Genomic DNA, 24530 nt, shown 5'->3' with positions numbered 1-24530 from the left:
TCAGCAATAGGTGAGGTATTGGAGGATAGCTAAATTTGTTCCGCTGTTTAAGAATGGCTCTGAGAATAAGCCAGAAAATTATAGGCCGATTATCCTGGCATTAGTAGCGGGAGTTATTAGAAGGTATTCTAAGGGACCAGATATATGAGTATTTGGATAGAAAGGAACTGATTCATGATAGTCAGCTTGGCTTTGTGTATGGTAGCTCCTGTCTAACCAATCTGATAAGAGTTTTTCGAGAAAGCTACCAGTGAAGTTGATGAAGGAAAGGCAATGGATATTGTCAATGTAGACTTCAGTAAAGAATTTGACAAGTCCCAGATGGGAGGATGGTCGCTTGGCTTTCAAGATGAGGTAGTAAATTGGATTAGACATTACCTTTGTGGGAGAAGCTAGAGAGTGGTAGTAGACGGTTGCCTCTCTGACTGGAGGCATGTGACTAGTGATGTGCTGCAGGAATTGTTGCTGGGTCCATTGTTGTTTTTCATCTATATCAATGATCTAGATGATAAATATGGTTAACTAGATCAACAAGTTTGCGGTTGACACCAAGATTGGGGGTATAGTGGACAGCAAGGAAGACTATCAAAGCTTGCAGTGGGATCTGAACCAGATGGAATTTAATGCAGACAAGTGTAAGGTGTTGCATATTGGGAGGACCAGGGTCTTACAGAGATAGTGGTAGGTCACCGAGGAGTGTGGCAGAACGAAGGTGTTTGGCAATAGAGGTCTATAATTCATTAAAAGTTGTGTTACAGGTAGAAAGGGTCGTAAAGAAAGTTTTAGGCACATTGACTTTTGTAGATCAACGTACTGAGTACAGTAGTTGGGATGCGTAGTTGTAGCAAGGTTTATTATTGTCCAATTTGCCTTACTAATTGCTTACTGTGTATGCAGGACAAATTATACTTGTGGAAAAGGATACTCAAGACCTCTCTGAATACCAGTCACTTATCTCACATTTAAATATTTTGCTTTTGTTTTTAAAGGTCCCCAAAGTAGTTAACTTCATTTCTACACATTATACTACATCAACCCATTTTAACCTGTTTAAATCTACTTAGGTATTTATTTCTCATACTCGCATCAGCAAAACTTGATTCAATATTACAAGTTCCTTTAAGTGAGACAGCAAGTAGGAATTGCCAGAGAAATCAATGTAGGGGGTCTTGGCTATTAACACTGACATCCAAATGACTGGTTTACTTTTGTCATTTAAAACATCCATGTTGTTTTATTAACCTCAATACAATGAACCCTTAATTTTCATCACAACCTTCATTATAGAAGGTCATAAAAAGCCTGTGGAAATCAAAATACACATCTACTGATTTGCCTGTATCCACTCCATTACATGCATCACAAAGAACCAAATTTATCAAACAGTTCAGTAAATCCCCATAATCTGACACTCTTGGGACTTTGCTGCTGCATGCGAAAATTTGTGGAACTACTGAATATCACCTAACATACCGATTTCAGAAAAACAAAAAAAAATTGAAAGGGAGCAGGAAATTGAACAGCTTGTTCAACTAACAAACAAACACAAAAGCATTCTCAAAGGTGGTGATAAATCAGCATATAGGAGGGAGATTAAAAATCTAGTTGAATTGTGCTATAACAAAAACTTCTCACTCAACATCAGTAAAGCCTATTATTGACTACAGGAGGAAGTCATCGGAGGTCTATGAGCCAGTTCTCTTTAGGGCACCAGCAGTGGAGCCAGTCAGTAACCTAAAATTTCTCGGCATTATCATTTCAGAGACCAGCACAGCCATGCCTCTACTTTATTAAAGTTTGTGTAGATCCCGCATTTCATCTAAAATTTTGACAAGTTTCTATAGATGTAGGGTGAAAAGTATCCTGACTGGTTGTATGATGGCCTGGTACAGAAACATCAATTTCCAAGAAAGAAAAAGTCTAAAAATATGGTGGATATAGCCCATCCATCACAGGCAAATCCTCCCCATCAATGAGCACATTTACAGGAATGATGGGTACTGAACGACTAAAGAATATGCTCAATGTGTTGAAGGAAAAGGAAACCAACGTGAGCATTTCTTTCAAACTAAGCATCTTCAGAATGACAGCATGATACTTAGCATGAGTAGGTGGGTGGGAACTGAAGCTAGAAAGCATGCATCAAGGATCATTTAGTCAGCACTTTATTAGAAATGAAATCAAATATGTGGAAGGGAGGTGAAAGGAACAAAGTAAAAATGTCAAAGAGAAACACAGAAAGGATACACTTTATAAATTGGAACATTGGAGGCAAGCTTAGGTTGAAGGATTAGGTAATGGTAGAAACCTGTAGAATAAACGATTGATCTTTTCAGCAAGACTCTTGGCCTACTCGTATCTCCCAGGTGAAATAAAGAATAAAAACAGTCAGCTGTTCCCTTGTCATACCTTCCTTAAACTTGAAGATACCTTTCCATTCAAAGATAACTGTACAACTATGGGCAGTTTTGGCAGAGAGTAGCAGACCAATGCTCAATTTGGTGTAGTAAGATTAAGTATTGTACATAGCTGTCTCATAAGCACACTTCAGCACTTGTGCTGTCTTGGACTACAGGGAACTCGATATGCATTTGACAGAACAGTGCGCGTCATGGATGATTCCGTAAACCTGCATCACTTTAAAGCCTAAAGCTGACAGTTTTAAGACAATGAATAGAGTCATCTTCATTAAGAGATAAATATTAAACTTTTAATGTTCTGCAGTAATCATTTCATCTGTTGAAGGAATGGTGAAAACACATGGCTTGCATACCACACTCTTGATTGATCTATTCAGTTTACACTCACAATGCCAACAGCCTGCTCTCTCATCTGGTCACACACCACACTTGCCTGCTCTCAGTTGGCTTGCGAGAAGTTCCCAGAACAACCCCAACTGTAACAGAGCAGCCTGTGACAGAGGAAGCATGAGAAAATGTAGAACCTGCAATGGCAGACCCAAGGTAGTTCTCAATTTCTTCCCCAAACCAAGTTTCAGGTCACGTTTCAAGAAATGCCTTTAAAAAGAGTTGTGCCAAAATTGCTCTAGAAGTATTCGATGGATCCCAATTATGAATTACAACTCAGAGGGCAAAACTTTATTCAATACCAGAAATCCTGACAGGGTAATCAGAATAAGTTTTGTGGAGCTTATTTACATTGTTTGCAAGACCTACATGATAGCATGTTTCAAGACAAATTCCCATGTGCCAGGCTTCCTTTGTACTGCTTCCACACTGAATCCCAAAGAAACAAATGTTGGATACCACAAGTTCAATCTCACTAAAAGACAGAATGTCTTAACATTGATCTCACTCCTTTAGCATTCACTTGGAAGGCGAAGGCATGAAATCTTGTGGTAATTTATACCTGATACCTAATAGCTGAGTTCTAATATTCTGAAGGGATATTAAACAGAATTCCATATTGCCCGCCTGCCCTGGAACCCACAATACAACTGGTGTTCACAAAATGGTGAAAATGAAAGCAAACCATATTAATTACAAACCAATTCATTTGGCACTTGTGTAATACTATATCTGGGAAATAGGTGTGTACAGTAGCAGCACTACTGCGTATCAAATTTGAATTTCAAATCTCACTATGGCAAGTTTAAAAAAGAACAGTTGCTTACATGCAGAAAGATTGGAGTACTGTTGTAAAATACCTAACGGACACAACAGTGTATTTCACAGAAGCTTTTTAATTTTTTCTGGTTTAATTTCGACCTAACAGATTCCATATTATCATCTCTAGGAAGAGGTACAGTCGACGTTTCAGGCCGAGACCCTTTGTCCTGACGAAGGGTCTTGGCCTGAAACGTCGACTGTACCTCTTCCTAGAGATGCTGTCTGGCAGCAACTTTGATGTGTGTTGCTTGAATTTCCAGCATCTGCAGAATTCCTCGCGTTGAGATTCCATATTACGACTGATTTGATGCCTTGGACAAGCAACTATGTTGTAGAAAATCAAGGAGTAATGACTAAGTTATCAGATAAAGAAAAAACTGCAAAACCTTTCTAGCACTTGCAGTTTGGTGGTCAAATTAGATCACTCAATCTAATATCAACCAACCAATCTATTAGCCAAAAATACTAAACTCACAACACACATAGGTACGTCTCATTTCATTAGCAACACAGCTAAACAGAAGGGGATGAACAGCATTAAACGTTCAAGTCAGAATGCTTTTAAGATATCTCAGAAGCTTCTGCAACTGGTGAAGACCCTTGGTCAAGGGCAGAAGAAACAACCTGCTAGTTACCACATGTAACATCTCAAGATTGCCGAATCAGTACTGTGCAAGTCTTAGGCATCCTAGATTTTTATGTAAATTTAGCTTTAGATGTTTATTTTTTGTCTTCTGTATTATGTTAGTAAAATAGAGCAAATTTTAGATTTCCATTCATTTTCCAGAAGTTAAATGTTAAGAGAAGTTTTTGTACTTTGTTAAAGAAAGTAACATATTAAGTTACTTTCAAATAAAAACTTGATTACCTTGTGGGTTTACAGCCCAGTGCACGATTAAACAAAGATAAAAACTTGATGCTAATGATCAATGGCATAATAATTTGAAAGAACTAAACTGATTAACTGAAGCAGAAATGGGTGTAGAAGAAATCAACCTGGGCGAAGGACAACTAAACTAAAAGGTGAGGGTGTGGCAGATGTGATAATTTAATCTTCAAATCATCAATTCTTTCAGCATATTAAGAGTGAGCACAGCAACAAGATACAAGGTGTTCATTCTGCATCAGCAAGGTCTCTCCAAAGCAGAAACTTCATGGTATACAGGAGTTTCAAGATCTGCTGTTCAAACTCTTCTAAGAAGCACCAAGAAACAGGCAAGCTTGAAGACCAGAAATGCAGTGGTTGGCCAAAGAAACTGAGAGCAACAGACAAGAGATATATCAAACTGATGTCCCTTCAAAATCAGAAGTCGTCCAGTATTGCAATTAGCTCCAAGCTCTCAGAAACCACTGGAACCCAAGTACACTCCTCTGCAGTCGAAAGTCCTCCTGTCAGATGTGGTCTTTATGAAAAAGTTACTGCCAAATAGGTTCCTTTGAAGTGGAAGCAAAGCCATAGACTTGCCTATGCACAAACACAAGGACTGGGGTGCTGAACATGCAGCAAGTGCTCGGGATTGATGAGACAAAATTTGAAATTTTTGGTTCAAACAGAAGGAAGGTTGTCCGTGGAAGAGCTGGAGAGCTCTACATGGATGAATGCCTGCAGCCAACAGTGAAGCATGGCGGAGGCTCCATGCAGTTTTGAGACTGCACTTCCACAAATGGAGTAATGCCTGCAGCCAACAGTGAAGCATGGCGGAGGCTCCATGCAGTTTTGAGACTGCACTTCCACAAATGGAGTTGGTGATCTGGAATCACCAACTTCATTGGAATAATGGAATCCTCTATGCTGAGAAGTATAAGCAGATTCTCATCCAACATGCATTATCATTAAGGAGGCATCTGATCAGTCCCAACTTCATTCTGCAGCAGGACAATGATCCCAAACACACAGTCAAGGTCATATAGTACTATCTTCAGTGAAAAGAACAACAAATTCTACAACAGATGGTATGGGCAAATGTACATGCATAAATGAGCTTGAGGAACAACATTAGAAATAACAAACCATACATATTACTGCACAAAAGTCTTAAAATAAATGAATGTGAACAATATATGGTAAACTGACCACAGGTAGTCAAGGATGATGGCAGCAAAGAATACTACATTTTCAATAATATACTTAAATACTAGACCACAATACAAGGCTGAAGTACTAAGTAATTTCATATGTCTTAATGAAGTGCACTAAACAGGTATTCCCATTGTATTAACTTACTGGAGTCCCTGAAGATTCCAGGGTCTAACCAGCCTGGTTTAAAAAAAGCCGAATGTTAAATGGCTGCGTGAACTGGATTGATAGTTCCCAACATCATTTGTAATGCTGAATATCTGTACACAGAGGGGTAGTAACCCTAAGTTGCAGGAGGCAGGTACCTGGGACACTGCACTGGCTGCCAATATCTCCTTCCCTCTCCTGACAGAGTATCCATGTGGCTGTTCCCCTCAATAATGAGCATTCCACTTTGTATACTGTTGAGGGGAGGGGGAGGAGGAACTTCTACTAGGGGGAAGTCAGTAGTGACCAGGTTTCTGGCATCGAATCTGGCTCTGTGGCTCAGAAGGGGAGGAGGAAGAAGAGGAGTGCAGTAGTGACAAGAGATTCCATAGTTAGAGGAGCAGACAGGAGATTCTGTAGACCTGAAAGAGACACGTACATGATATGTTACCTCCCATGTGGCCAGGGTCAGGGATGTCTCAGATTGGGTCCACAGCATTCTAAAGGGGTAGGGTGATCAGTCAGAAATCACAATACATATCGGTACCAATGACACAGAGAGGAAAAGCGGTCTTGAGGAGAAAATATAGAGAGTTGGGTAGAAAGCTGAAAAGAACAATCTCTGGGTAGTAATCTGTGGATTGCAGCCTATACTATGTGCCAGTGAGGGTAAGAATAGGATGATCTGGAAGCTGAATGCATGGCTGAGGAATCTGTACCGGGGAGAGGGTTTCAGACTTCAGGTTTCAAAAGGACAGACTACAACTGAATCCAAGGGGTCTGATATCCCTGTGGGCACATTTGCTAAAGATGTTGGGGAGGGTTTAAACTAATTTGGCAGGGGGATGGGAACCAGAGTGTCAAGGCTGAGGATGGGGCAGCTAGTGTACAAGCAGATGCAGTGTGTAATAAGACTGTGAGGAAGGATAGATAGATGATGGGCAAAATTGCAGTCAGTTGGACGAGTTGAAGAGTAACATCAAGTTTAACTGTCATTCAACCATACATGAATAAAGTCAAACAAAACAGCACACATAAAATATCAGAGGAAACATGGGGTCAAAATCGAAAAGGGTAATGAAAATAGAACTGAAGGTGTTATATTTGAATGCACGCAGTAATCGAAATAATGTAGATGGTCTTGTAGCACAATTACAGATTGCAGGTATGATTATCTTGTGCATCACTGAGTAGTGGCTGAAAGGACAAGCAGATAGGTAGAGGGACAAGGTAGTTCTGTTGGTAAAAAAAAAAAATTACATCAAATCCTTAGAAAGTGGTGACATAGGATTGGAAGACGTAGAATCCATGTGGGTAGAGTTAAGAAACTGCAAGGGTAGAAATACCATGATGGAAGTTACATATAGGTCTTCTAACTGTAACTAGGACAGGGGATACAAATTACAACAGAGATAGAAAAGGCATGAAAAAAGGGTAATGTTTCAAAAGTCATGGGAGATTTCAATATGCAGGTAGACTGGGAAAATCAGCTAAGTGCTGAATCCCGAGAAAGGATATTTGTAGAATGCCTACGAGATGGCTTTTTAGAGCAGCTTGTATTGAGCACATTAGGGAAAAGACAATTCTGGACTGGATGTTGTGTAATAAACTAGATTTGATTAGGAAACTTAAGATAAAGGAATCCTTAGGAGGCAATGATCATAATCTGATAGAATCTCACCCTGCAGTTTGAGAAGTAGAAACTAAAGTCAGATGTATTAGTATTACAGTTTAGTAAAGGGAATTACAGAGGCATGAGAGAGGAGCTAGCTAAAATTAATTGGAAGGGGACACTAGCAAGACAGAACAGTTTCTGGGGCCAATTTGGCAGGTGCAGGATAGTTACATCCTTAAGACAATAATGTATTCAAAAGGGAAGGCATATAATATAGCAAAAAATAATGGGAAGTTTGAGGATTGGGAAGATGTTTGAGAATTGAGAAGCTTTTAAAAATCACCAGAAGGCAACTAAAAAGGCCGTAAGGAGAGAGAAGATAAAATATGAAGGTAAGTAAGCCAATAATATAAAAGAGGATACCAAAATTTTTTTCCCCAGATATATAAAGAGTAAAAGAGAGGCAAGAGTGGATATCGGACTTCTGTAAATGGGGGACAGAGAAATAGCAGATGAACTTAATAAGTCTGTGGAAGACACCAGCAGTATGCCAGAGATTCAAGTGTCGGGGCCAGAAGTGAGTGCAGTTTCTATTACTGAGGAGAAGGGTGCTTGGAAAGCTCAAATGTCTGCAGGTAGATAAGTCAAATAGACCAGATGAATTACATTGCAGGGTTCTAAAAGAGGTATCTGAAGAGATTGTGCAAGCTTTAGTGATGATCTTTCAAGAATCACTAGATTCTGGTTTCAGAGGACTCCACTCTTTAAGGGAGGGAGGCAAGAAATAAGTTATAGGCCAGTTAGCCTGACTTCAGACGTTGGAGTCCCTTATTAAGGACAAGTTTTTGGGCTACTCAGAGGAACATGATAAAAATAGGCCAAAGTAAGCACGGCTTCCTTAAGAGGAAATCTTGCCTGACAAAACTGTTGGAATTATTTGAGGGAATAACAGACAGGATACACAAAGGTGAGTCAGTGGATGTCGTTTACTTAGATTTTCAGAAGCTTTTCACATGTTGCACATGAGGCTGTTTAACAAGGTAAGAGTCCATGTTATTATAGAAAAGACAGCTGCATGGATAGAAGACTGGCTGAGTGGCAGGAGGCAAAGGGTGGGAATATGGAGGCCTTTTCTAGTTAGCTGCTGGTGACTAGTGATGTTTGACAGCAGTTGATGCTGGGAATGCTTCTTTTCACATTATGTGTTAATGATTTAGATGATGGGATTGATGGCTTTATGGCCAAGTTTATGGACGATACAAAGATAGGTGGAGGGGCAGGTAGTGATAAAGAAGCAGGGTGTCTGCAGAAGGACTTAGAAAAATGGGCAAAGTAGCAGAAGAAATATAGTGTATGGAAGTGGATGATCACGTACTTTGGTAGAAAGGAAAAGGTGTAGTCTTTTTTTCTAAATGGGGAGAAAAAATTAAAAAAAAATCAGAGGTCAAAGGGACTTAGGAGTCCTCATGCAAGATTCCCTAAAGGCTAACTTGTAAGCAAGGAATTCAGTGGTAAGGAAGGCAAATGCAATGTTAGCACTCATTTTACAAGGAATAGAATATAAGAGCAAGGATGTAACGCTGAGGCTTTATAAGTCCTCAATGGTGTTTAGAAGAATGGGGGGGGTGGGGGGACTCAGTGAAACCTATCGAATATTGAAAGGCTTAGAGTGGATGTGGAAAGGACATTTCCTATAGTGAGCAAGAGGGTACAGCCCCAGAGTAGAGGGATTCCCATTTAGAACAGAGATAAGGAGGAATTTCTTTAGACAGAGGGGAATTCACTCCTACAGACATCTGTGGAGGCCAAGCTAGTCAGTATATTTAATATCGATAGGTTCTTCGTTAGTCAGGGCATCAAAGATTACAGGCAGAAAGCAGGAGAATTGCAGACATGATGAAATGGCAGAGCAGACTTGTTGGGCTGAATGGCCCAATTCTGCTCCTATGTCTTATGGTCTTATTACCAATATTAAGAACTGGTGTCAAACTACTGCAGTGCTTTGTTGCATCAGCATCTATGATGACAAAAATGCTGCTTAAAGATTAAATGTACTTCAGGTCTTCAGACTGGACCAAGATGATTTTTAAATATTTCTGTTTTAGAAAGGCCATTTAAAACATTTGAATACCAATCACCGGTGATTTTAAAGCCTTTCTCCAATTTATTTAAGCATCTTCAAGCATTAAAATTCAGTTTACAATGTCAGTTTAAACACCAAAATGTTTAACTTAAAACTAATTACACTTTTAGATATATACTTTTAATATGAAAGGGATAATTTCCACAAAACAAACCAGAAGATGAAATTATATGAAACAATTACAGAGCTAACTCAAAACAGCCTTAAATTATTGTTGAGACAAACATTAAAATAGTAAAAGAATTCCAAACTGGATCAGCCTTAATGAGTTCAACTGTGATTAAAGATACAGAGCAAATGTTAAGCAAATGGTGATCAGAGAAATAAGGCAGAAAATTCCCTTACCTAGGAACGTACAATTGTTTTACTGAGACATGAATTACACCTAAGCAGGGGAAAATTCAGAACAAAATAAGTCAGTATCAATCAGGGCTAGGTAAACTCTAAAAGGTTTTCAAACCTACCAGATACTGAGCCCAAACAGCATAGCAACACAGAAGATATGTTAGGGAGAGTCAGCAATTACTGAGACTTGGTCAGATTGGATACCAATATTCATAATCCAAGTCTACACAATTACACTTACTTGTATTAAAAATACATAAAAGTAAATGACTGTTTGGAACAGAGGCACATTTTGCTAGTCACCTAAACTTTGCTCTAAATGTATTTAAAATATGTTTCAGTCTTTGCTCAATAATGCAGAGGTAAAATTCTTGAACACAGTGTATTTTATTAAAACATGCCCATAATCACTTATGATTTCAATTTAAAGGTACAATAGCCCCAGTCCCTTATCCAATCTGACAGAAAATACAGACCAGTTTCTACATACCAAAACAATGGCAACGTGGCGATTAAAAACTGAGCCATTTCTTCTCACAATACCATAAATACTTAAAAAATTTAAGTTGTATACATTACTGTTTTCCATGATTTCTTAATCTGTACAACAATCCAGTGAATTTACAAATAGAAAATAACTTGTTAAAATAATTCAATTGTTCAGTATTAATGTGAATTTTATTCAAAACATTTAAGATAAAACTAGCGATGAATGGTAAATCGCATTTCTATTTGTACTGTTTCAATAAGGAAAAGGTAGCTATGCAACTCCACATATCAAACAAGGCGAAAAAAGTTCTAGTAGAATTGCTTACACAATTGTAACTACTCTAACTGGGCTGCAAGTTCAATGAAGCATAGAAAAACAGGATAAATGTACCGGCACTTTATTCATTTCTACTGCACATTAGCATAGCCACCTCAAATATCTGCCTTGTAATAACTATTTAAATGTAGTTGTTTATCCTCTTTCAAAAAGTCTATTAAAAAGGTGTTAGATATACACCACTGTAACTGTAGATAGACCAAAATGTAATATAGCCAAACCACAAATTGTGAGGAACACAGCACGTTATGCAGAGTATACCGCCTATGGAAATGTATTCTGTGCACCACAGTTTCTGAGGAGACGTTGGATTGCGTAGTGGGAGAGTGTTCAACGGGGGCTGTTAGGAAATTCTGCACACCACAGTTCTTAAGGAGATGTTGGATGTACATAATTAGGCATTTAGCAAGGGCCAATAAAAAAGTTAGGTTAAGTGGAGTGGCTATTGAAGGGGTGAGCTAATGGGTCCTTAAGGTTGTTATAGCCGGAGGGGGTGGGGAGGGGGGTGGGTAAGGTCCCACTACCTACTAAATGCTCCCAATGGCTTGCATCTCCAATAGCCTCTGACAGAAGAAGGGGGCAAAAGCAGGTTACAAGCACCTTAAGCCAGTCAATTTGGACAGATGGGGGCTCGTCAGCCAAGGTTGGCAGCTTATCTAGGAGAAGGAAAACTCTGATTTCAAATCTACACTGCCTTGTGGCTATACCACTCACAGGGAAGGCTTCGAAAGTAAGTGCCTGAGGAAAATTCCGGAGCCGGAGCCACTAAGGCAGTTTTACTGTGACTTTACCCGTGACGCCACTGGTGCCAAACTGTATTGGTCTCTGCCATTCCTTTGCATTCAACAGCTGTAGGGAGGGGGTGAGCCTAATACATGGGCAACACTTTGCTCTCCTATCTTACTGTTATGGCTTGTGTGTCACAGACAGCTAGGACACAGTTTCTATGGTTGACCCTGACCAATGGAGGGCCTCATGATTCTATATTAAATAAGAAGATTCCCACATTTTCTGAGATAAAAGAGTTAGCACTAGAAAATCTGCAAGCAGATAAATCATTCGCTTCAGATGTGCATCCTAGATAGTGAGAAAATTAAAGATAGTTATTACAGAGGCATTAAGAACAGAGTTGATCATTTTAAACATATTATTAGTTTAATATCAATGGCCTGACTGCTGCACAAAACCTTGATGCCAAATATGGAATCCAATTCTGAGAACTACAATTTGGAAAGGGTATAAAGATTTGTATGAAAGGATGCAGCTGAGGAAATACAAGTGTTTAGATGTGCCTTTTTGTAATGTTTCTTTTGATTCTTTGGTAAATTATCTCAGATCTAGGGCCTATACTTAATGACGCCTTAAGTCACTGGAAAACTGTCTATTCTATCTGAAGTGATTTAACCAACTCATGAATTCTTCAGTTTTCTTTGCTGCTGGAACTGAAAACTATTAGTGCCCTAGGCAAGATTACAAATATCATTGTGCCATTTTACTTAGGGAAGACTAAAGCAACTTCAAAAGAACTGAAAAATAAAATTCCAAACAAGTTTAAAAGTCTAAATTGCTCATCGAAAGGATGATATTTAACTGGGTTCCCTTTTAGCATCTTTAAACAATGAAATTCGAACTTAACTGAAACATCTGGAGCATGCACTGCACTATTTTTATCTAATAGAAGTTACTTAGTTGTTTGATTAATAGTGGTTTGATGGATTAAGTCTTGTATTAGTGGAATCAGTGAAAATGTCATAATTGAAACATAAAAGATGGACTGAAGATTCCAAATCAAAAGTTGAAAAAGCTGGGTTAAAGTAATCAAATCATAACAAAGTTACCCAGCTGCTGATAGTTCTTCAATCCCAATGGTTAAAATATACTCACCCCCTCAAAAAACTGCATTGCAGTTTGTCATTTTAAAACAGTTCAGGTTCAGTCTGGGGTATCAGGGACAGGAAGGTGAAACTCCTTTCCAACTGCAGAAATGAACACTGAATAGTTGATTTGAAAGACAAGTTCAGCAGGACTTGTACTGAAGGAGCAGGGTTGCAAAAATAAAACAGGACTGTTCTTACTAAACACAAGGTTTGCCCTAAAGTATTGACTGCCCAGAAAAGAATAAGAATCTCAATTTTGAGGTCAATGTTTCATCATTAATGGTTTGATCTGATTTTTGTAAAGATCAGAGTTTTATGCGGAATAAACCTGTTAAGGTTTAAAAAAAAATGAGAACAGCATTTAAAGCTCCTGAAACTTTCTGAACAATGTTCCACAGTCACTGCAATTAATGACCACAATAGCATTGGGGAAGTGAAGCAACAGGTTATTCAGGGTTTGGTTAAGGTTGTTTTATATGAAGTTCCCTCGGAAGCTCAAGGCAACAAAACGGAAACTATAAAAGGATAACGATTTAACTCATATCAGTATGTGCTGTTATTTACCTGTATGGCTTTTTGTTATTTAGAAATATACATACTACACCAGTACACAAGAACAAGCCAGCACAAAAACAATCAAAGGTCTACAGTGGTCTAAATAATGAATTATGGTGACATTAATATCAACATCTAACTGATTTCATTCACAAGCTGACAATGAGCTCTACGTACACCAGTAAAGCATTCTAATAACGTTAGAGAAAATCTTTTCATTTGATGTATGGTAACCTGAACTTTAAAGCATTGGAATTAAAAACAAAAAAATCTCAAACTTGCAAAGTGTGAAATTAATTTCAATAAATGCAACTTCCAAAATCATTTAAATTAATCAAACAACTTAAAATTAAAATCTCCCAGATTTACCACTGAGCCTAGCTTTCACCAAACTTTAGTCCAATTCGAAAGAATCTTAATGGAATCAGTGTAATTAGGCGATCAGCAAAAAGTAGTAACACAAAATGTTGATATGATTCCATTTGCCTTAGAATAATGACCAGTGATGGAAGTGAAAGGTAGTTTTCTAGGTAAAGGTCAACATCCCCACCACCCCCCCACAGCCAAAATTTATACATATACAAATTTAGAATAGTTTCAATATTATATAAACTAGATAAACCGAAGACCAACTGACCAAATCTATTGTTTTAATCAATTGATCTTCAGTTTATTGACATTATATAAACTAAATAATGTATTTTCAAGACAGTCTCCTTCTCATTTTTGCCAAATCTTGAATTTAATAAGGAAAGATGTGATATCTATTATTGCATTACTGACAACTCCGAAACATAATTAGAAGGATATCCAAAGCAGCACACGTGAATGAATGTTTTTGAGCAACTCTGAAATTCAATGGTTTGAGGAAAATTTTATGACTTAACGTACTAGAAATTTAAGCATTTTAAAATGTCGGAATACATGCCCAAGAGAAAGTAGATAAAAGCAAAATTGAATGCTAACATAACAATATGCTAATAGCAACAGGTGAATTGAAATCCTTTAGCTGTGTAACCTGCAACATTGCCAACATTCTCTGTTTAGTTTCAGATTTTCACCCCCTAGTGTTGTTTAAATTAAAACCAAGATGATCACACTTTTAATCTGAAGCTTAAAAACTCACTTTAGGATCTATCTCAGCATCATCATCTTCATCTCCATCTTCTTCTTCATCATCATCCTATTAAAAAGAATGCTTCAGATTATTAAAAATATACATGACATTAAACAGATCTTGATATCACAAATTGAAGTGAATAAAACAAATTCTTAAGGGATCATCATAGCATTGTAACAAAAAAATCATAAATTATGACAGCTTCCAACCCCCCCACCCATACCCCACAATTTAAGGCATGGCTTTATCAGAATTTTCACCTACTCAGAAGGAAAATTGCCATTATTGATGTCTTTTCATGCAAAAAATGTACATTACACATCATGACTCTCCCACTAAAAAAAAATTGCCATTTCAACATATGAAGGCAATCCAATTATCAATACAGTAATTTAAATGATTGAGATTTTAAATGTTGCATAAAGGTAATAAAGTCTTTCAAAATAGCAATGAAGTGCAGACTCCTGAATACCTAAATACTTAACTATTCAAGTGTCTGCACCTTATTGCCATCTTAACCCTGAAATATTTAATTTTCTGTACTTCCAGTCTTAATCTCAAATTCCTCACATTATACTGTGTACCATTCTGTTGGGAATCACTTAAGCAATCTATATCCCTCTACACCCTCTTCAGGTCATAAAAATTTCCCACCCAGTTTAGTATCTCCTGAAAATTTTAAAATATGACACCCAATTTGCAAATAAATTTTTAGAAATTATCAACTGAAACACAAACAATGATCCTTATAGAACTCAACTAGTCATTCTGAGAATGATGCTTTCCCTCACTGTCAGTGCACGATTTTTGCACATAATTTGGTCCAGTTCTTTCAGCCCAAATAGTGCACAATAATCTCATGCATTGCATTTAATCAAATGCCTTCAAGATATCAGTATATTAAACCTGCTGGATCAGGCCCTGGTTTTCCAGTCTCATCACAAAAGAGGTAGAATGTTTTGTACAAGTTTGGCACAATATGAAAATAATAATTATATCTTCGGGCTTGGATTGGTTTTAATGGGCCATGACTAGCTTTGGTGTTTATTCCTGGATTTCCCTCATCTAATTTTGATTGCATTATCAAATAACGATCTATCAAATGCTATGTTCCTTTCATAAAACTGTCTGGACTCTGCTGTCACAATTTTAGTTTCATCAAGATCAGTAACACAATGCGAGGCAGCAAATATTTTAAGTGCAAAGTTATACAGTGTCTGACACCACTGGCTTACTTAGGAGAATCAATTAGGCCCATTCACACCAACTTGAAGTAAAGAAAGCATTATCTGTATTGTTTCTAATGAAATAAAATTAAAGGAAACATGCAATTTTTATAAATGAATCAGATCATTTAAGGTAATCTAATTTAAGAAAACACTTCAAATTAAGGAAATCAAGGCAATTCAAATTCTTACTTTCCAGAGGAAGGATTCAAAGAACAAAAATAATGAAGATTAAAGGAAGTTTTAAAATTCAAAGGTTGATATATTGGCCAAAGAATCTAAACTTTTTGTCTAATTACTTACCTCCTCTTCGCCTTCTTCTCCCTCCTCAACTTCATACTGGGGAAGGAAAAAAAACACGTTGCCTATGAAATCCTTTAAGTTTATTAAAAGGTCTTGTGCTTTCAGAGATATCATTTTAAAACTTAACAATAAATCTTCAATAATAACAAAAGAAATTCTGGAAAAAGAATGTGAACCGTGCTTCACATGCTCTATAGCTGCTCATTGGGATCCTCAACATTGAGAAACTAAATTTTTCTAGGCATTAGCATTAACTCTGCATAACTTGCTTCCAAAGAATTTTGCATTAAATCAAAGGGCTTATTTGATTTGACACTACAGAATTCTGGATGCATCTTCATTCAGCTTCTTTGTTAAAATCAGAGTCCAGAAACTGAGCTCAGTCATACAGGAACTCCACAACTTAAGTATCGGAAATGTGCCTCTTTAATCCTGCACCAATTAGATATGATTCAGGCTGGAATCCCTATTAACTGGGGGTCCAAACACTTAAGATTAGGGAGAAAAATGAGTTTTCTTTTTGATCAACTCATGACAATGCTTTATTAAAAAATATAGAAAAAATTTAGTTTACTGGGCAATTTACAACTCTCTATGCAATTAGCTCATTAGCAATCACTGCAACAGTTGCAAGAAGTGAGCATAAATTAAACCCAACATCATCTAGTACTGTAAAATTGACCCTGACAATTTACAATGAATGTGTTAAATGCATTGCTAGTAAATGCCCCTGTATTTTCAAAAATCAAACTCAGAAGAACTAGTATCAGGGTACAATTCAGTGACAATAAGGAGATTCTTCCTTAACATTTCATCAAAAAATTTGTGTTAGGGGAATTATTTTCATGATAAAAAATTAAATTTCCTTTTGGATGGAAGAATTATAACTGCATGTACAATTAACCTAACAAAATAATCCACTGTTTTGGATTGATGACTTAGAAACATGTTAACAGCAACAAAAAGTGTGCCAGATACTAATAAGACCAACAACACCATTCAAAGTGTAAACTTCCAGTTAAAAGTCTCACAAATATATTGCTTTACTAGTGCAAGAAATAATAAATTGACATCAAACTGTACTCAACTAATACAAACAGCCCACAAAGGAAAATAATTCAACCTAGCAGCTGCAATATAGGTAGGATCAAATTACAAATGTCCTTTAACAGGTGGCAAAGTGACAGAATTATAATTTTGTCCTAAGCAATTATTATTTGCATTTAAAACCAACAGTCAAGTTTGACAAGAACAGGATAATCATTTGTCAAATACTGGTCAAAAAGATCTCAATATCCTTGGATGAATTAGTGTAACTAGAGCTCTAAGGAACTATCAAAGCTCTTCTGCTTTATACTCTCCTTGTTCACCACCTCCAAGCATTGGTTCCTATAGATCTGATATTGTTACCAAGCATTTATACCATAAAAAAGCATTTAGTATTTTACAAGTAATCTGTCCTCACAACCTGCTGCCAATAGTGGCACATATTGCAGCATCATATTCTCTGGATTTTTAATACAAAACTCACACTCATCCATGTTCAAGCTATCTGAAAATTAACCATAAATGTTGGTGCTTTTTCTTTCTCTTGAAATACTTGGCTTTGTGTTGTGTTAAAAACATTTGAAGAGCACTGCATCCAAGATAATCCAAGATAACAAAATTTCTTATTAAAGTATACTTTTTGCGAAAATTAAGTCTGTCCATTTAAATAACAAAGTGAATTAAAAAAGAGCATGTGTAAATGGCAGAGTTCTGGTTCACCAAACCTACTTAATGAGTTTCAAAACCTGAAATTTGGCAGATCCATTTATCTGTCAACTGTTTTCCCAAATGAACATTTTTTTTTACGAGTGTCCAGTCTGCAAAAAGCAAAAAGATCTGTCCAATTTGATTCCAGATCTGTTGCAAGCTTTTGATTTAAATGTGACCCACCACATAAAAGAACATCTGGCCAATTTCACTGCAGAACCTAAAATCACATTTTGTTTCAATGCCCATGCAAATATTAATTATGGCAATACAGTGGATTCAGGTTAATTGGGACACATAAGGACCAGTACATTTTGGCCCAATTAGCCAAAGTTTCATGGAAATAGTTAAAAATGTATAAAAAAGAAACTGCAATTTAATAACAATTTAAATTAAATGCAGAACAAATTAGCTCACTACCAATGTTATTGCAGTATCATAAAACTGTGCATTAGTTCCTAATTATTATCGGAGGAGTGTACACCGCCATATTCTTTTGATCAACTGTTAATGAACAAAATCAGCAAAGACATCTAGTGCAGATAATGGACTGCCTTCTTATAATGCTTTAGACAACTGCATCCTCCAAACATTCAAGACTATTTTTAATACCTTCAAATTCTTTGTAGCTCCTAATGTTGAAGTACTGAAATAGTTTCTTTTTCACTCCTGGCAGTTCTGGCACCTCCAAACCTGAATACTTGAAACCGCAGTGCGCAAAACAGTTCTGAGTTGTCTTGCTGCTTATTTCTTGTGCATATCAGTGACAAGATTCACTGCTTTTTGAACACAAACACAACTGTGCCATTTAAAAACTGTTTGGTGTAAGCACGGTGTAGTGTCTAATGGTTACGCAAATGCACACGACTGTCACTAGATGGAAACTTTTCAGCAGTCTCCTGTCCCAATTAAGCAGCACAGTGTTCCAAATAAGCAGCTGACCTGATTTAGGAAGGCTAAGCCTGCACTGCTACTACTGATGTTGAGGACGTGGATGTGGTGAGGACCTACAAGTACCTGGGGATGCACTTGGATGTCAGGCTTGAGTGAAGCACTAACACAGAGGCTGTGTACAGGAAGGGCCAGAGTCGCCTCTACTTCCTGAGGAGACTGAGGTTTTTTTGGAGTATGCAGACCTCTCCTTCATATGTTCTACCAGTCAGTTGTCGTCAGTACAATCTTCTATGCAGTGGTATGCTGGGGCAATGGGATCAACATGGGTGATAGCAACAGGGTCAATAACCTAATTAGAAAGGCTCCTTTGGAATCAATAAAGTATGTCTAATAATCATTGGCTCAATTTACCAAAATCCACTGTATTATATTAAAGTATTCTTCTACATTGTTATCTCATTCTGTTGCCCTTTCAACTCCTTGCTTATTGACCTTGGCCTTAAGAAATTCGAAGATACTGCTACCCCAAGAAAAGTCAGTAGGGCAAAATATTTTCAATCAGTAATGTCAACAGAGAAAACATCTTTTCCACATTCAGCCCAAGATCTTGTATGTTCCAGTCAAGTTGCCTCTTTCATCAATATTCTGATTATCACCCATGCATTACCAATGTTCCATCACAAGATAATCCACGTGTTCCAGATATCATTCTATTGAACTTCTACAAACTTATTCTTCAGGAAACCAATACCGTATATAGTACTCCAGATGTGATCTCACCAAAGCCTTAACTGAAGCATAACATCCTTATTTTTTGTATTCAACTTCCCTCACAATGATTTCCTTATTTTTAACTGTACCTGCCTATTCGCCTTTTGTGATTAAAACACCCTGATCCCTCAAAATTTCAACAGCTCTGCAGTGTTTTATTTTTCCTGCTAACGACCATTTCATATTTCTGCACACTGAACTCCAATTGCCAGATCTCTGCCCACTTCACAACTGACACATTTTCTGTGTTAAAATTAGCAAACTGTTTCAGTGCCTTCATTCATGTTTATCTACTAGAAACTGTATACAGTTGAGGCCCCAGTATTAGTCCAGGATGAATCTTCTGCCTATATTTTTTAAGTGTTTCCCTATGCACCTTCCAAATATGCATGCTGTGCACTGAAAAAGGTAGATCAGGATCAGAGCACCAAATTCTGTGGATTTCCATTTAGCATTCTGACTACATTTCACCAACCTTTAAGGCATTGTTATTTGTTTTGGCAATGCTTTTTCATGTCAAATTTTATCAAAGGCATTTTTGGAAACAAGTGGAATATTCAGAACAGCACAGGAGGTACAGCTGAAAAAGCCCTTGCCCCACAGCTTCAGTGCTCGGGCTTGACTCTGATCTTCAGTGATGCCTATGGCGAATTTGCACACAATAATAAGGGCCACTTGCATTTCTTCTGACTATTTGAGATTCTTTTCACATCCCAAAGATGTGTAGGTTGGTAGTTAATTGGCCATCAAAGTACCAAGAGTGTGTTAGTGTGAGGTAGAATCTGGGGGAGTTGATGGCAGTAAGAGGAGAAATAAAATGTATTAGTGTAAATATAGTCATTACAAAAGGGCTTGTTTTCATACTGTACAACTCTAACATCCAACTTCATATTCTAAGTATTGAGGCAGTTTGTCAGATAGTTTTTTCTAATTCAAATCCACCGTGGTTCATTTAGATTCTTAAGAGATTTTCACGTCTTCCCTTTATAACCATCACATTATTTTAATGAGGGCTTACCTTTGATCAGTCTGCAAATACATGGATAACATATGACCTCATTTGTAACATGAAGAACTTAGCTAGCTTCCAGTCTAGCTCCCATGTTCAGTTTATTCATACTGACTAAATAATTTGTTTAATGTTCTGAAATAGACACCAGTTGCTCCAACTGATTAATTTTCTTCAGCCCTAAAGGTTACTGAGGAACTGAATCTTTGCATTGGTTTATCACTAATGGTTGCAAATTTATCATGAACACTTCAAATATTAGAACAAAGAACGCAGAAAACCACAGCACAATACAGGCCCCTCGGCCGACAATGCTGTGCCGAACATGTACTTACTTTAGAAATTACCAAGGGCTACCCATAGCCCTCTATTTTTCCAAGCTCCACGTACCTATCCAAAAGTCTCTTAAAAGACCCTATTGTATCCACAGAACTCTAAAGTTATATGTTGGTACAATTAAAGAACTTCCAATAATAATGTCTTAACAAATACAAATGTTTGTACATCTATATTGTTGATTTAAAATACCACGAATACTTTAAAAATCTCAATGACATAGTTTGTATGCAACCTTAGCTTCACCTCAGTGGAACTCAAGGCTAAATTATTTTGATCATTTCATATTTTAAAAATTCTTTAATGATTACATGTCAGAAATAAACTCACATCTTCATCATCATCTATGGCTTCGCCAGTGAAATACAGAACGGCTCTAGGTACTATTCTCTCACGGAAAAAGTGCCCAATTTCAAAATCTGTGGCTAAGTTAAATTCTGAATCTTCATCCTGGGGCGGAAAAAAAATAAAACTCAGTTAGCAATTACCCTTAGTTAGCATGCCATGCAATATAGAGTAGATGATCTATCTGCACCAATATTAATATTAGGATTCAAGTAAGCTCTCGACTTGATGGTAAAAATCACAAGGGATATCAGTATGCAGGCTGAGCTACAACTGATAATCCACAAATGGGAATATCAGTCTATTCAATTAGTTTCACCAAATGGCTAGAATTCATTAATCATATTAACAGTAGAAATAGTTATTTGCACAGAAACTCCCATTACTACTCAGGTAATGAAATAAAATTTAACACTAAATATGTCAGTTCCATTAAAAGTAATGTAACACATTGGATTGTTAATAAATATTTAAAAACACAAGTTAATTCTTAAGATGTTGGAAAAGATTTGTAGCTCGGGTTGAGGATGTTGTTGTTGAATGGCTTGCCAAGCTGGCTTGTTAGCTTGCATACGTTTCGTTACCCAACTAGACAACGTCATCAGTGCAACTTCGAATTAAATGTTGATGATCTACATTATTCATCTTTTGTGTGTCCTGTGATGTGTGTGAGAGAGAGAGCGCGAGAGAGAGAGAGAGAGTGAGAGAGAGCAAGAGCGAGAGAGAGCGAGAGCGTGTGTGTGTGTGTACACGTACGTGCCATTTCTATTGTTTACCCATTATGTAATCCTCAATTGGTTAGTTAATTGGTTATTGATTTTAACTAACCAACTGAGGATTACATAATCAGTAACCAATGGAAATGGCACATATAGACACAGACAAATCACAGGACACATAAAAGATGAACAAAGTAGATCACTAACATTTCATTTGAAGTTGCACTGATGATGTTGCCCAGCTGGATAATGAAACATCTGCAAGCGAATAAGCCAGCTCAGCAAGCCACTCAACAACAATTCAATCCTCCTTATGGTGTTTAGTCGGTAGCACTATTACAAGACTCCAAAAGATTGTAAGAAACATTAACTATATAATGTTCATTATTCCATTTTATTAACATGTCAATAGCATTGATTGTTATTTAAGGACAAGAAATAAGTGCATTATTTTTATTTTAGTTTTTTTTCCAAGATCTGAGTATCAATCACAAGCTTAGCATTTGTTGCCCATCCTGAGCTGTTCCTTTAGAAAGAGGTGACAAAACCTATCAGAATCTTTCAGAGTCAACCACTGAAGTCTACAAAAGGAATAATGAATAGGCTGGCATAATATCTTAAGAATTCAAATGAGGATCTATGTACCAATTCTCCTCTTCTCATGAACCCCATAACAACACTTACCATTTCTGCCTCACCATGTCCGGAAACTGAAATGTCAAAGATTAAAATAAAATTAGTTTGTTGTTTGAAAAGCAGAATTTTTTTTGGGGGGGGGGGGGCAAGGAAGAGATGTCCGAAGCAATAATAAAAAAATAAAAATGACAGTAGTGATATTGTCCTGATAAGATCTAAAGATCAGGTAGGAATTGTATTCAAAGACTTTTAGCATGTTTACAACACACTCAGTTCCCTCATCTCCTTTAACCGCAAGCCCCCATCCCAAAAACACCATGCAAATCATGTAGTCCGCTGCACGGTTGCAAATGTAAAACCATTTAATTCAAGACAAAAATATTCAATGTACTGAAGTGATTCCAGCACACAACTGCCAAAATATTACACAGCTTGGACACGGATATCACTGTCTACACTAACCAATTAGGTCTTTAAAAATAACATGGAGAAAGTTTAAAAAAAATACAAAATTTGTGCTGAATACATTAACATGTTCATGTCTACCCAAGTGAAAGAAAAGGGTGAGCCCAACAGTTACAACTATTCAAAACTGCCAGTATGCAAATAATCGGGATCAATAAAGTATGACTATGTCTATGACTATTATTAATACCATTTCAAATCCACTGCTAGATGCAACTCTGCCTGGCAGTCTGGATGGAGCATGTATATTCCCATTTTTTAAAAATTCCATTTTCCTTATTTATTTCTATCATTTAGTTAATGCATGACAATTTTAAACAGAATACAGTAGATTTCAGTTAATTGGGCCATTGGTTAATCAGGACAGCCGCCTATTTGAGACAACTTTTAATGAACAAAAACAAATCGAGACAAAAGCTGGAATTCCCTTAGTTTATTTGGGATACTATGTTGCTTAATTGCGATAGGAGACCGCTGCCAAACCGTTTTAACAGTAGCATCAGATGCATGCATTTGTGTTTAAAAAGCAATGATTTTTGTCACTGACAGTTGACGAGAAGTAAGCAGCAAGACTTACTGTGGTTTCACGCATTCAGGCTGGGAGTGAAAATGAAATAATTTCATTACTTCAGCTAGTTAGGAACTATGAGGAACTTGAAGGTATCGACAATCTTAAACGTTACAATGAAACTGAAGATTTGGAGAATATAATCATTGAAAGCATTGTTTGAAAACAGTCCATTATCTGCAGTAGGTGTCTGCACTAATTTTATTTACAATCATTCAATAGATCAGCAGCGTATTCTGGATTAATTTCTCCATTAATCTATATGCTACTAAAACTCTCATGCTCTGTCTGTCTGTTTGTGACCTCCAAGTAGTGCGAATGGTGCATTACAGCGTCACTTTTTTTTGGCTAAATCGAATTAAAATGCGCTAACTTACAAAATGCAGGCAAAGTTCCGGGTTATAGATTTGTATAAAATTGCTCATTTGCAAAAATCAACAGGCTCCCTTTTAACCCGACAGCCGATCCGCCATCATGGAAATCGGGACGCGACAGCCCCGGCGCATGCGCACAGCCAGCCTCAGCAGCGACACCTACCGGAGCAAAAGGGCAGGGCAGCTCTATTTCATGGGGTCACATTCTGCTAATCACCATCAGCATGTGCAGGATTGGGACAAATCTAACTGCCACCCATCAATAAGAGATAATTAAATTTTATTGTAATGATGTACTTCGAGACACCCATAAAACCCTTTGCTGCAGCCAAAGGACAGTAGTGACTATATCACATCCATTTAGGAGGGCACCAACCACATCATCAAGAATAATCAGCATCCTTTGGTATTACTGCTTCGTATCTATCCAGCATTAGGGTAAAAAAAATGGTCAGCCTAATTATGCCGCGTGGAGAGGGAAGGGGGACATTATGGTCAAGAGATGATACCAAACGTCGTCGAGAAGCAGCAAGGAGAGGGAGAGAACAAGAATCGGATGAGGCCAGGGCCACATGACTCCAGGATCAAAGAGTCAGGACAAAAAAGATGAGAGAAGAAGAGACAGTGAAGGAGAGGCATGCACGTCTCCAGGGTCAGAGACAAACAACAAACAGCAGAAGAGATGAAAAGACGGGGGATGAAAGGACTGCACATCTCCAGATTGACAAAGAGAGGCACAAGGGTGGCAGATAAACCAGAAATGATGCCATCAAAAGTGTCCTTCGTTAAACGAGG

The 24530-nt window shown here is 37.4% G+C and overlaps 1 protein-coding gene across 4 annotated transcripts in view; it reads right to left on the bottom strand.

Moving 5' to 3' along the window:
* nap1l4b (nucleosome assembly protein 1-like 4b) overlaps nt 1–24530 on the bottom strand; it is a 122185-nt gene that overhangs the window by 6512 nt on the left and 91143 nt on the right. For 3 of the 4 annotated variants that reach the window (XM_072272300.1, XM_072272302.1, XM_072272301.1), the window contains 4 exons: nt 22377–22402; nt 20959–21078; nt 15864–15899; nt 14341–14397 (listed from right to left, as the gene is read on the bottom strand). In XM_072272300.1, the coding sequence (XP_072128401.1) occupies nt 14341–14397; nt 15864–15899; nt 20959–21078; nt 22377–22402 (239 nt within the window). Of the gene's footprint in view, nt 1–9956; nt 9997–14340; nt 14398–15863; nt 15900–20958; nt 21079–22376; nt 22403–24530 lie in introns of those variants that run through there. The other variant, XM_072272303.1, reaches the window with a different exon arrangement.

This window comes from Mobula birostris, chromosome 11 (assembly GCF_030028105.1).
Source record: "Mobula birostris isolate sMobBir1 chromosome 11, sMobBir1.hap1, whole genome shotgun sequence".
Classification (NCBI taxonomy): Eukaryota; Metazoa; Chordata; class Chondrichthyes; order Myliobatiformes; family Myliobatidae; genus Mobula; species Mobula birostris.
The sequence above is the reverse complement of the archived record's forward strand: the minus strand, read 5'-3'. Positions and strand labels throughout refer to the sequence as shown.